The 14,304-nt window shown below is 36.8% G+C and overlaps 1 protein-coding gene across 2 annotated transcripts in view; it reads left to right on the top strand.

The window, feature by feature from the left end:
• Positions 1–14,304, top strand: part of LOC124170588 (long-chain-fatty-acid--CoA ligase 5) — a 193,865-nt gene that overhangs the window by 129,671 nt on the left and 49,890 nt on the right. For both annotated transcript variants that reach the window (XM_046549388.1, XM_046549389.1), the window contains exon 3: positions 8,315–8,438. In XM_046549388.1, the coding sequence (XP_046405344.1) occupies positions 8,315–8,438 (124 nt within the window). The remainder of the gene's footprint in view (positions 1–8,314; positions 8,439–14,304) is intronic.

Genomic DNA, 14,304 nt, shown 5'->3' with positions numbered 1-14,304 from the left:
TCCCAAAGCTACGCCTATTGTCTCTACGTTATAAGTTGAGGATATTTATTCATGAAAGCGTCTTTTAAATAAAAAAAAACAATTATCTTTCTTGATACACGTCTGAAACACGAGGCATTGGTGAATGGAGCGAACATGGAATTTGAGCCTTCGGGAAACTGATTGTTCAAGATCATTTAATGGCAGCTTTAGTTAGTTAAATTTATTGACAGTTCATGCGTAATAAATCAACAGTGTTTTCAACGGCATTCTAGGAGTATTTTTTTACCATTGGAAGATTTATAGCGCAGTTAGAGAGAGGAAAAGTTATGTTCATCGTATCATCCATCCGTCATGATTACGCGCTTTAGGGTGGTTTAGTTTAAGGCCGCACTTTTAGCCGTTTCTTGTGGGCACTCCATCTTCAAGCCGTCTCTGCAAGATGTAAAACTAAATTTACTATCGTATATCAGTCATTGTAGGCAGCCTCCTGAGGTCATCGGTATTAACTGGGTATACGAGAGCGTCTGGATGAGCTCTGGCGCACAGAAAGGAAATAAAGAACTTTGATGACGAAATTGACATGGGAAACTTGCATGCCATCATATGCCAAACGCAGTGGCGTAACTGGGGGGATAAGGGGATAATTCCCCCCAAAGCCTAAGACAAATAAAAAAATTATTTAAAACTATTGTCTACTTTTGACATATAATAACTGCATCTGCTTCAAGTTAAATTTTAAGTTCCAAAATGATGTAAAATATATTTCCAGGCATATTATTTTTCAAACATTTTCTCGGAAACCCCGTTGCCTAGGGGGGGGGGGGGGTCCCCATCCAATGCCCCTCCATCCCCCTCCAAAGCATATTCCTAGTTACCCCACTGTCCAAACGCATTTTGAAGATCTGGAAAAAGTTAACTGCTTTGTTGCTAAGAAGAGAAAACAAATTGTAGGGTAAACTTGATTCAGGCGTGGAATAGAGGGAGTACGATATATTGAAATGGAAGGAGGTTGCACTTTTCTACAATAATAGATAAGTGCAATAACCTTTCAATTTAAGTTGTAGGGTACTTGGAAAATTCAAATACGCACCCTAGTTGCCGGAGCATTATGTTCCTCATTATTATTATGTAGTGTGATGATCTGTATAATGATAGCTGATGTGTCTGACTACCCCAGAAGTTGAAAACTTTGTTGTTACCAGAATTTGAAATAAAATCCCCTTTAAAATCATATTTTTAACAGAGTAGGATCATAATGAAGGAACAACAATCGGAGTGAGTCAATATTCTGCGTTGCTGAGTATAATCACAATAGATAGGCTTATCAAACATGGAATCAAAGTTTGGCCTGGCGTAGCTGGAACAACTAGTTGCCCTTGGGAAACTGAGGGTTGATCTGATATGTTTAGGTGAATGGATAATCTTGAATGCGTGGTATAAATTTTGTGTCGAATTTGGCATATGAGACCAGCATACCATCAGCAAAAGATCCCAAACCGGCAAAAATTGTACATCCCACGCAGCAGAATATCGCGCAGTTACATCTATTACCCTTTGAGATTTTGTCACATATGGGGAATGTAACGATTTTGATCACACAATATTTATAATTACTCGAAATAGTAAATCGATTTTCAAGGTGTATACTAAATGCGTGAGGCCAGCAGCAGGTATTTTGGTAATTTAGTAAATTAATGAAAATATTACAATAATAAATTATGGGGTCGTATTTGAAGTAGAAAAATTATTGTAACGATAGTTTAGAACATTATAATGATTGGATCAATGGAAGAATATTATGTGACACATTTTGTCACATAATACTCTTCATAGACATTGACAGATGGCCATACATGTCATTAGTATATTCACTATTGTAATTCATCACAATCAAGGGCCTTAATTATGCGCTGCCTGGATAGATTAGATCCCTGTATTGCCTGATCGCGCTCAAATAATGTAAAATTATCGACTGGTGGCGATAGGCTCGGGAATTGACAACGAGATACGGAAAGATAATTCAACCCACGGGCAAAACTAAAAGGATATTATGTAGAGGAAATAAGAATTTGATGGCTTGGTGTTGTGATAAGAAGATTGGAGGATATAAGGTGAAGAAAGGGGCGGGGTCATGAATTGGTAACCAAAGATTTTGAATTGGATAATAAAAGGAGGTGATAAACCGGGAAAAAACAGAATTGAGCGACTTTAGCCGAGATTTTATGATTAGGTAAATTTGGTGAAAATCGTGATCTTTTAGCCTCATAAAACCATATCTTTTTCATTCAGTGATTCTGGGCACGTGTCAGTCCATTTAAGATAGAACCTTTTAAGAAAAGTGTTCATAAAGTTCGCGAAAATACCATTAAAGGCGATAATTCGAAATTTGAGTGTGCTCCTTTGGTTTGGTGTTTGTAAGTGTGACAATTTAACTTGGCGTGGAAGTAATTTTGAAACAGATATGGAATATATATAGAAATAGGGAGCAAAGTAAAACTTCGCGAAAGTGGGATAATTATGAGGGCAAAACATTATGAAGTATATTTTTGATCTCATTACTCTTTCTATGAAAAAACTTAAAGCCTTCATGACCTAGCCATTTGTTTTCTTCAATTACCTCCGATATTATGTAATATATTGTTTAATCGACTTCATAAAAATATAGCTCAAAAGGTTATTTAAATTTGGTGATTTTTTAGCTATTCGCAAAGAAAACTAAAGGAATATTGCCCATATATAGTTGATAATATTGAAAATACCTATGTTTCAACGAATGTAGTTGTTCTTGAGCTGTCTGGAAATAGCTTTTGTTATAGTAAGAAAGAAATTGATAAGAAGATTGGAGGATAGTAGTTGAAGAAAGGGGCAGGCTCATGAATTTCAGACCAAACATTTTGAATTGGGTAATATAAGGAGATGATAAACTGGGAAGAAACAGGATTAAGCGAATTTAGCCGAACGTTTGAGATTATGTATTGTAAATTGTAAACGATTGTTAATACTGGGATATTTTGTTGAAGAATCTCCGTATTAGGATGTTTGTTTGAGCCTAATTTGCCAAAATTACTTTTTAAGCCATCTTGTGATAATTTTTATGCACTGGAGAGGTAAAGGTATACTGATCACCAATTTCCGTTTTTGACCTACCAAGCTTAAAACTCAGTATCCTCTATTTACTCCATCGTTTCCTCCTGACTGATATATATGGCAATGTATATCTTACCTTGTAATGGCTATGAAAATCCGCAATTGGAGATATCAAATAAAACAAAGTCTACCAATAAAATGTACCCCTGATAATCTCACTTGAGTGTGGAATAAAAATTGAGTAAGCAATGGTAATAATTTATGATGATATTTGCGGAGTTTATTTGTATAAATTTTGAAACGTGAAACAAAGTGAAAGGATGGCCATCCTTCGTGACTATAATTCACGGCTCACTGGCTAGTGTAGTGGTGCATGGCGTCCTGGCTGTCGTGGAAAAGCAACACTTACGCAAGAAATACGATGGCAGTTGCCGCCAGAAGGATTCAACCACCGAGCACCCTCGCATGAGGGAACCACTGCAGTTATGGCTGACTGCTTGGATGCGTGAGGTCTCACATATCCGCGTAGTCTGCCGATTGGCTGGAAGCCAGATCCCCTATGCACTATTACGGTGGGCATTGGCCAACGCGATGTCTTTTTTAACAACGAATAACTTAAAGTTAGAAGGAGAAATGTCTCTGAAACCGACTTTTTCCGTTGACATTATTCTTCTCCCCAATGATGATTGCCTTAGACAAGCGAAATACCAGTTTCAGATATACTTTTCCTTTAAGCTTGCATTAGCGTTCGGATTTCTTGCCTTCGCAAATATTTCCATCACCAATTATTTATTCAAAGTAATTATTTCAATTAAAATATGTCGATTTATGCGTGATTTGGTCCTTGGTACGTTAGGAATACGTGTATCAGTCACGGTCAGGACTCACAGTAAGGAAGGATAGGAATAAGCAATTTTCGGCGTCTGTGCTTACGGGCTGGATTCAAAACAAATCACCCAATTCTACGCGACATGATATTGCCTACAGGGACCACCTTGCATTTAAAAAATGTGATTTTCCTTAGGTCATTCGTGATATGATATAATTGCAATAAACGTTTTTGTGCCACTCAGTCTTTATTTTACATTTGAAATCTGGAAACGAAAATATTTTTCTTCTATGTGCGAAAAATCCACTGGTAAAAAATCAATCGCCCAAGGCGTCATTCTCCCCTGTGAAAATTTGTGGACTATACCGGACAAGGTGGCATGGACTTCTGAACATATTATGTGACTGTCAGTCCAAATCGTGCCAAAGCCAGAGAACAAAGCCCGACCTTAGAACACAAAGAGTTGTTTCGCTTCATCAAGGCGAATGATTACTTCCCTGTGGATTTTTCGCACAATTTGTGCATTGCGGGTGACTCCCGTAAAAGTTATCACCGTGGCTAGTCCCGGTATACTTAAATTCGTCTAAAGCGAACACCTCTTTGTGTTCTAAGTTCGGGCTTTGTTCTCCGATTGTGGCGCCGTGCGCACGATTTGGACAGCAAATAATGCATAATATGCTCAGCAGTCCAAACCACCTTTTCCGATATATTCCACAAATTTCTAGGCGAATGATTTTTTTCCCTGTGGATGTTTCGCTCAATTTGTGCATTGCGGGTGACTCCCGTAAGGTTATCACCGTGGCTAGTCCTGGTATACTTAAATTTTCCTCAGTAACGATGACCATCGCTGATGAGCTGATTGTAAGAAGAGTGTTCTTTGACTTTTAATGGTGTGTTTGCTTGCATTCTTTTTTATTTTTTAATTTAAATTCTGTTTCCGTTTAATTTAGCACTTTAAATGAAGATAAAGGTATCGGACTTTTAACACTCGAGCGGGCGCGCTGGGGTATTAAGTACGCCAATCCTCGAAAACCAAGGATTTCAACATTGTAGGCACATTGTAGTCCTTAATGGCCTCGTGTATTCCTACAATGTAATTTGACTGCCTATTGTGCGAGTTTTCAGAGCTCGAAGTATGGTAGCTAATTTATTTTTGGAACGGCAAGAGGAACCGACACACTGGCATACAGCCGCGCGACCGGCCGAGTACCTTTGCTTTTATTGAATGGCCTTGTGTATTCTCACAATGTCATATTGACTACATATAGCGTGAGTTTTTAAAGCACAAAGTATTGTAGAAAATTTTTTGTAGATCGGAAAGAGGAACCTGACAACCGTGGCGTATAAATTACGCCGCGCGACCGGCCGTGTATCACCTGCGTACCTTTATATCTGTAACACCTATAAATGTACAAGCTTGAACTAATTTCTACAAATAAAGACAAATTTTAGCAAAAATCGAGTGTTATCATATAAATGCTTCATGCATATGTATGTATGGACAAAGTACGCCACGCGCTCGCTCGAGGGTTAATATACTCTATTTCTCAGCCTTTTTAGAAAGATTTGATGCTTTCCCAATGAACTACTACGATGAACTTATCTCGGGATTCCGACTGGGTTAGACTCTCAATCTTAACCAACGCGATTTCAAACCTGAGCAAAGCATGGAATCCCATTTTAAAAATGCTGGGAAAAGTTATACCTGGCTCTGGTCGCAACCACCCTCAACCAACCACGACAATATATAAGCACATCTCCTGAGAACTCCGCATAAACCCGGCCTGAGGGCGATGGAAAATTATTCCATCGAAATATTGGCAGGAATAGATATCCTAACCCGGTTTTTAGTATTTCATTTACATTTTTCCAGTTTTCATAATAATTTCCGAGTCATTGAGGGGCTGAAGGTTTCAATTCTGTCTTCCTATTGGTTACTACGTTTAGTTGCCAAAAAAGACATGTTTCTTTGTATCCTGATAAAATATAATGGTTTAATTTGGAGCCAGCTTCTCAGGGCTGGAAAAGCCAGCGCTAAGCTTGGCAGCTGGACTGGCATCTTTTGAATTCAAGTGTCTAGTCCGACTATCCGACGCAATACTCCAGTGGGCAGGTCTCACCGGCTGTCCGACTATAGGTAGCCTGCTTCTGTTTCATCGAGCCTAAAATGGATATTTTTTTCCGGGAAACGAAGAACAAACATAAAAATTCTATTCAGACTTCAAATGCGTTGAATGCTTGACTACGCTTTTGTATGCCCATTCCCGGATTTGTGTAAATGTGAGTAAAACGTCAGTTGATAAAGACACCACTATGTAGATCACTTTCTCTGACACAATCCCACCTGATAATATCAACCATATTCCTTGTGTGTTCAATAAATATAATAAAAATAAAACTTTCAGCGGGGAAGAAAATTCCAATACCAAATGATTATATTTTCATTCATAATTAGTATTCATAATTTTCCTTTCCTCCGCATTAGAAGGTATTTGCACTAATGAAAGATTTTTGTATTGCGGGATGAATTTTTTTGCTGTAGTATAGGTATAGTGAGTAAAACTTTCTGATTATTTAAAGAGTACGAAACCTTCCGATGCTATTATATTTCCGGTCTTGATGTGTAAAAAGATCAAAGAGTTCTGTCATCAGACATCAAGTAACGTGGTGGAATACCGGAAAACATGACCCCAGGCTTTCTTCGGAGATGTAAGTTATCAGAGGCGTTAAACACATTTATATTACGCTTCGATGGTTTTACAGTGTTTATAGGAGTTGCGTGATAATGTTGGCTTATTTTATCAATGTGCTCTCATATGTTCCCCTTGTTGAGACGTAAAGTGTCTGTGATATTAGATGAAACAAACGTGTATATTTTGAAGCGGATTTAGTATTAAAGAAATGACTGCAATGTATTCATATTAATCGACCAGTTGTGTTCATGAGTCCATTACTTGGTCATTATTGTTTTACGTAGACTCTTTTAAACCCTTGGCTATCAGGCTTAACGAAGAGCAATTTTTTCTGCTACAGTATAATTATTTATTTTTCTGTTTCGCATGGGTTATACTTGTAATTTTCATTGCATGTACCAAATGTATCGTAACATTTATATTTATCTACCTGAGATATAGAAAACCAGCTTCATAATAACAATGCTTTCTAAAAATTTTAACACGAGTAAGAGGCAATTTGGCTTTAAAGCATAATTTCTGAACTCTAAAAAAGGGATATAGATGCGCTTTGATGGCAAAGTCTTTCTGAAGAAAGGAGAGAATATGAAAACCTGAAGAAAACCTCGCTTGGTATTTTCCACCTGGGCAGGAGAAAGATATTCCCGTCAGTGACCACATGCGGTGCACAATCCAATTAGGCGAGAGCACTTCATGAAAATGAAGATTCTTTGAAGAGGAAAACGATTTCGCAACGCTGGGAATATGCTCGATGCCATTTACTGGAAATTGCTTTCACTCTTAATCCATTGTCCAGCTTACGTTTCAGCACCTTCCATATGTTAACTGGGTCGTCTACTGAAATATCACTTAACCAGATGTAACTCAGAGGCAAAACTTAGTTAATTCAGCGGAAAAATTCTACCGACAACCCGACGGAGAGTGGATAAAATAAACTGTTGTATCGATTTCCTTACCGACACACTTTTAAGAACATTTCATAAGCCGAAAGATAAAAGATGCTATGTTTTATCCTTCAATGGAAGTATAGCGCTAATAAAATTCCATGAGTTATTTCAATTTGAGCCCTTTCGTAATTATTTGATGCTAATAGCAGCAATTATCATTGGCTAATTTTTCTGGGATATTATTATAGTTTCTGATAGGTATTTTTAATGTAAATGTGTTGCCATTTCAATCCTTTAAATAATATTTGGCTTGTTGTGCTAACAAAAGAAACCATATCTTAACATACCAATGTGGTTGCTACAAAAGGAAGTTATATTTTAGATTCACTGGTATTGCATGAAAGCAAATTTTGATATGTAAGAAAGTATTATTTTTTGCTATATTGACGTTATAGAATTTAAAGTAATGAGTTGATGATAACATTGATAAAGTATTTTAGACCCATATTTTCACATGAAATATAGCTACGATTCATCCTTTGATGTGAAATATTTAACAAAACGCAGGGAAATACATGTATTGCAAAGAAATAAATGAAAGTATTCTTTTTTACCACTTTTCTAATCATAATCTCTTCACCTGAGTTTCGAACTCATAATTACTTGAAATAATTCTATGCCAATTTCCTTCTCCGTCGAATATTTTGCAACTATCAGTCAAGTCAGTTGAAAGCTACAATATAGTGTAAAATATAATAATAAATGATATTTTCATGATCTTCGTGGAATCTCTTTATTCATCTGATGTCCTCATTTTCCTTCTTTGCCTTTTCCAGGGGCCGGAAATGATAAGGACATCAAAGTTCTACAAAGATGCAAAAGAAGGAAAATTCGTGAGGTACATCTTTGAAGACACCAGAACTTTGTACGATATCTTCCGGAGAGGAGCCAAAGTTTCAAGTAAGTATATTAACAATAATATCCTCTAAGCTTTATAAGGGTCCATGGTGGTACAGCGACGATACTACTGCCCATATTAATCTTTATTTTCTCAATATGTTTCCATTGAATCGGTCGCATTTATTTATAGAGCATACGACTATTTTCCTATATTTCCAACCATTAAGGGAATCTGAACGACGCGGACCTTATTTTCTACAGTAAGGAGTACATAAACTAATCAGTGAGCCCCATTATATAATTTTACACCAACAAGTTTAGCATGACGGCTCGCATAATTGTCAGCAAAACCAAAAAAATACGTCCATCTAAAGCGTGAAATTACACTAATTAAACTGCCAATTATACTCTTGCATACTTGAGTTAAGAATTCATAAATTCATTTCAATAAATAATTATTGACAATAAATAAGTATTGACTATTTTCCTATATTTCCAACCATTAAGGGAATCTGAACGACGCGGACCTTATTTTCTACAGTAAGGAGTACATAAACTAATCAGTGAGCCCCATTATATAATTTTACACCAACAAGTTTAGCATGACGGCTCGCATAATTGTCAGCAAAACCAAAAAAATACGTTCAACTAAAGCGTGAAATTACACTGATTAAACTGCCAATTATACTCTTGCATACTTGAGTTAAGAATGCATAAATTCATTTCAATAAATAATTAAATAATTTATGGTGATTTAAATTTTATTTTTTGGTCAGTAAAGTGCGGCCTGAATTGTGTGTAGAAACCAAATAATTGATAAACAGAATCATTTGATAACCCACAGGAAATTACAATTATTACATAAAAAGGTTTATTCCTGCCTGAAAATATAAAAATCCTGTCTTAAAATAATCTTTCCGTTAAATCATTTTCAGTGTCTAAATTAGAAATCGATTTTTTTGCGAGCACACGGGAGTCTCTACGGGTATTGAGAAATCTCGAAGGGACGAGACTTCTTGGGTCTCCACAAGACTCTCGACGAGACTCTTGCCGTGCCGAGAGTCTCGTCCCGACAATGTCGAGAAATTAAAATCTCGTCTCGACTGTCGAGAATCTCGGGTAGTCGAGAGTCTCGCACAGCCCTAATCGTCACTCACAATAAAATCCGATATCGCAATTTATGAAAAGAATTCAGCAGATGGGAGGGAAAAATAAGGTACGAAAAAACCTTCCCCATTCATCCATCCTATCGAAAGTTTAAAGCAAGAAAACACGATAGTTGCCGTCCATTTTTCAAGAGTAGGTGACGTCACTCAAGTTTTGGTTTATTTACACGATCAGAATTATCCTTTCACTAAGGAAAGCAATCGCTAGCAGTAGTGTAAACAACGATGAACCTCGCGATACTTGCACAAGACCGACGAGTAGCAGAGAAGTGGAGGCACGCTCAACATGACCTCGTGACGTCATCAACTTATCTTGAAAGGTAAAATTGCCAATTTTTAGTTACGAATAAAAAGGAAAAAGTTTTCATTTCCGTAATATATGTACGCGACAGTAAGAAAAAAAACGGAAAATATAGATCTCTTTATTTTTCAAACTACCGTAATCGGCAATTTAAAACATTTGTTGAACGATCCCATTACAATGTAAGCAACGGAAACCGTATTAATGATTCAATCGATACTTACCTTCATCCAACGATAGCCGAGTTTTTAAGAGGATAGACTTAATTATTATCAAATTGTCTACGAAGCTATGCGGTAAGCTTTAGCTCGGACTTCATGCATATGGTGGTCTCTATATTATTTTAAATGCTTGGCTAATTATTGCGGGAAGCAACTTGCTTCCATAAATATTAATTTGGCATGTTTCATGAAAATGGAGCACTCCTATCAATCCACTCCAATTTCAAGGTAAATAAAAGGCTGTCATTATTAATAAGGCGTTTTATGAGAACGCCTTTACTTTCTGTCACAGTGGATTACATTTCCATTCCTAAAAAGCACTGCTTGATAAATAAAATAACTAGAGTCGCAAAGGGAAGAGATCTTGTCCAATTGAAAGAAGACACTATCATGCGACCCTCAAATGGAGCGACGTTTTCATTGTCGCACTTTATTGAAGGTAAGCATGAGTAGGAGAAAATACAGGCTTTTTTAATAATATTAAATGGTGGATATGTTTTCGCGGCTTTTGATTAAATCAAATGAAGGCATAGGTTCAATTTTGCATGTGAGTTTGCGGAGATTGCGTAAAAAATTCTACTACCGCTACATTGTTATCGAGGGATAGGCAGATTCACTGCACTTGGCTAAGAAGATTGGAAAGTTTATTTCTCTCTGCCAAATTTAAAATATCATGGGTCACTTGATGAAATAATTTTTTAAACACTCAAGGCATGTGCCATGATGTTGTACCTGGTGAGGAATGCGCGTATATACATAGATCAGCAACACATTTTTAACATTCAGCAGACTGGTTTTCGGGGTTACTACCGCGTAGATTCATCTCTGCAGACGACAGTTTCACCGGCATTACAGCAGGCTTTTTCAGGTCAATGAAGTGGAGTTCCGTCGTCCGTGGATCCACTTCATTGACCTGAAGAAGCCTGCTACAATGCCGGCGAAACTGTCGTCTGCAGAGATGAATCTACGCGGTAGTAACCCCGAAAACCAGTCTGCTGAATCCTCACCACACCGCGAAAGCCTACACAAGGATTACATTTTTAACATGTCTAGATATTGAGCAAAGAAAGGTCATTACTCATCCATCCCTGGTCAATAATCCTAGCATTGGTTTGGCGCAGGTCTCCACTCAGTTCTCCTATCAGCTAATCTTCGCACACCTTTGACCTTCTTCTCTTTCACATCCTTCTTTGAGATCATTAAAATTATTTAAGAAAATAAAATTAACTGAAAATTGAATGTAGCTCATTTTCAATGAGGAATCATTAAGCATTTATTTTAGTATGTGTTGCGGATTTCTTGTTGTTCAAATGTGCGCCCTTGCGTACTTTGTAGGCCAAGCTCTTGCCGCTAGGGAAACTCTACGGCGCAACTTGTTCGCGCATCACCAGTAACTGCTGTGAGCGCCTGTTCGCTCACTCAGAGCAGAGCAACTAGAACACTTCTCTGTTTTTTTTGTACTCTGCGACATCTTGTCCGATTCGCTAATACTGCTTGACAGATTAAATCTATTGTTAACGCTTTGAGTGCCGGCCGCTGGTTTTAAAGCCATACTGAGAAATCCAGCCATTTTTAATAAATTCGCAATTGTTTTTAAACATGAGCATCAAAAATATATTTATATCGATGTGTATTTCAATAAAGATGGACTTTGCTCTGCTTTCTGAATGAGTTGAATAACATTTATTGCAAACTTTTAAATATATATTTTAATTATGAAAACCTACTGTTTTTGAAAAATAAAAAATTTGCAGCAAATTACGCACCGCCATAAAATGCATAATTTTTTTAATTACGCTCAATTTGAACTATTTAAACCATGGAAATCTAACAAAAGCATTTTTCCAAGCAAATCATTCAAAATCCTTGATTACAAAAAGGGTCACTGCACCCTTAACAAACGATTCTTTCCTCCAAAGAATTTTCACACAAAGGAGGCTGAGATAAGGGTGCCGGTAGCTACAGAGGACTTTTCGTCCTCAAGACATTAAAAGAACTCTTTTTCCATCGAGCAGTTGATTTTTGAAATAACAAAACCACTAAGCAATAAACTGGAAAAGTACCATGGACGAAATATTACAGCTTCACGCAAACAAAGTCAATAAAACAGATGGACGTCATATTACGTCCATGGCAATTCTCAGAAGGATTAGCAGGACGTAATATTACGCCCACGGAACGCAAAGTGTTAAAGGAGCTAACGTACCTTTAATCTTTGTAATAAGAAACAGTATGCATCGTTACAGTAAATCGTAGACTGTTTGGTTATCCTGAGTAGACGAAACGCAGAAGTAATACAGGGGGAAAAAGGAAAAAGTGGTCTCAATACTAAAAGGTGATTTACCGAGTTGAATACGCAGAAGTGCAATTGAAATAATTAGGGTTGTGCGAGTACTCGAAAATTCGAGTGCTTGGAGTAACATTACGAATGTCGAGTCGAGTCAAGTAGTTTCAGTTACAGAGCTGTCGAGGCCAGTAAGTTCAGAAATCTGCCTACAGGAAGCGCTATCGTGAAATATTATTACAAAGGTGCAAATGCTTATACTCAGTGCTGTTTCTGGCAGTTTGAATGCATATATATTAATTAAATTAACCGCTTATTACTAGAGGTTAATTCATTTCAATAGTGCTGATGGAACTTTTCAAGACATTTTAATTTTCATTCATCTCCTAATACTGACACAAATACCATCAACATTCCACATTATCTTTTCTTTTTTACATCAAGCTAAGCGTTTAGTATAGAATATTCACAAAGGGATTTGAAAATGAGAATAAGTTGTGGTATATATATTAAGATATCGACTCGACTCGATACTCGCGAATAGTTTTCAACTCGACTTGAGATCGAAAAGCACTACTCGCACATCCCATGTAATAATTTTACATATTAAAGTCTGAATCACACGACCATTTTTCCGTCCCTTTCGAGCGATAGCTCCAGTGATCATTCCAATGATAGCTGAAAAATGAGTGTTTCTCGCGTTCATTTTCCACGATGGGAATCCTATGCATTTGTCTGCCACTGGGCACGTACATTTTTCCGTTACTGAAATTATCGTTGGCACTGCCTTGGTTAAGCGTTCATGTGGGCGGCCAAAGGCATGCAGTAAGGAGTTAATGTGTTGCAGAATTCTCCTAATCGTGACGTCTCAGCGTGGAGGAACCTCAACTACTTTAAATGCGTTCTTTAAAAATGTTAATGCCTTGACGTCTAAATTAAGTGCTTTCTCGGGCTTAAAAATCCTAAGGTATCTTATCGCCACACTTATGAAGGCTTTAGGATAACAAATATTTCAAATTTATCTAAAAAAAAAAGAGGTAGCTGTTGAAGTTAGAATTTGGAACTCATGAAACTTATGACGCTCTGTTACGTCAAGTATTCCGTGAATATCATCACTGATCTTGAGCCAGGATCCCCTTCTTTCATGCCGAACACCACTCAAACCATGTAAGCAACAGAAAAGTCGTCTTCATCGGTGGATTTGATAATATTTAATCATCGAATACCCCGTATCAGGCTGCCGGATACTAACTTGCAAGTTTAAATATAAACACTGGATCCTCGGGTATACCCCTTGGAAGATTTAGAAAGCTTATAAAATAAAGAAAAAATCCGATTTTGTTATAAAATGTAGCATCAAGCTATCGGTACATTGACTTTAGGGGTACCCCATAGATATGTATAGCCCTTAGCAGCTGTAACTTAAGCGAGCTTTTGCATGTCTTATATACTAAAACAATTTTTTAATTTAATATAAAAAGTTAGTAAATAGGATTCCATGGATTTTAAAACGCACAAAATTACTTAGATTAATCCCGTTTATTCTTAATTCCGGTCAGATTAGGAATAGGATAAATTGTGTTTGTTATCTTATATTTGAAAAATTATCTTAAAATGAGGAACTGGTGGGGCCATAAAGGAATAGAACCTAATGCTTTCGGTAAGGTGGTTGCAATAGTAGATATTTGCGAAAATTTTCATTTCCGTACAATGAGATAACATTACATTATTGAAGAGATGCAAAGGTCAAATAAGACTCAAAATAAGAGTAATTAATCTTCTCTTTGATCACTTTATATCACATTGGTACTGTGTAAAATATCACATTGTATTTTAATATGGTTTATTTATTGTCATGCTGGTAATAATTTCAATGATGATGTTTATAATAAAATGCAAAATATGGGCAGGAATGAAATAGTTGGTGTTTGTAAATTCTCTTATTAAAACTAGC

The sequence above is a fragment of the Ischnura elegans genome, chromosome X, assembly GCF_921293095.1.
Source record: "Ischnura elegans chromosome X, ioIscEleg1.1, whole genome shotgun sequence".
Classification (NCBI taxonomy): domain Eukaryota; kingdom Metazoa; phylum Arthropoda; class Insecta; order Odonata; family Coenagrionidae; genus Ischnura; species Ischnura elegans.
Note: the sequence above shows the minus strand (reverse complement) of the source record. Positions and strands in the feature narration are given on the sequence as shown.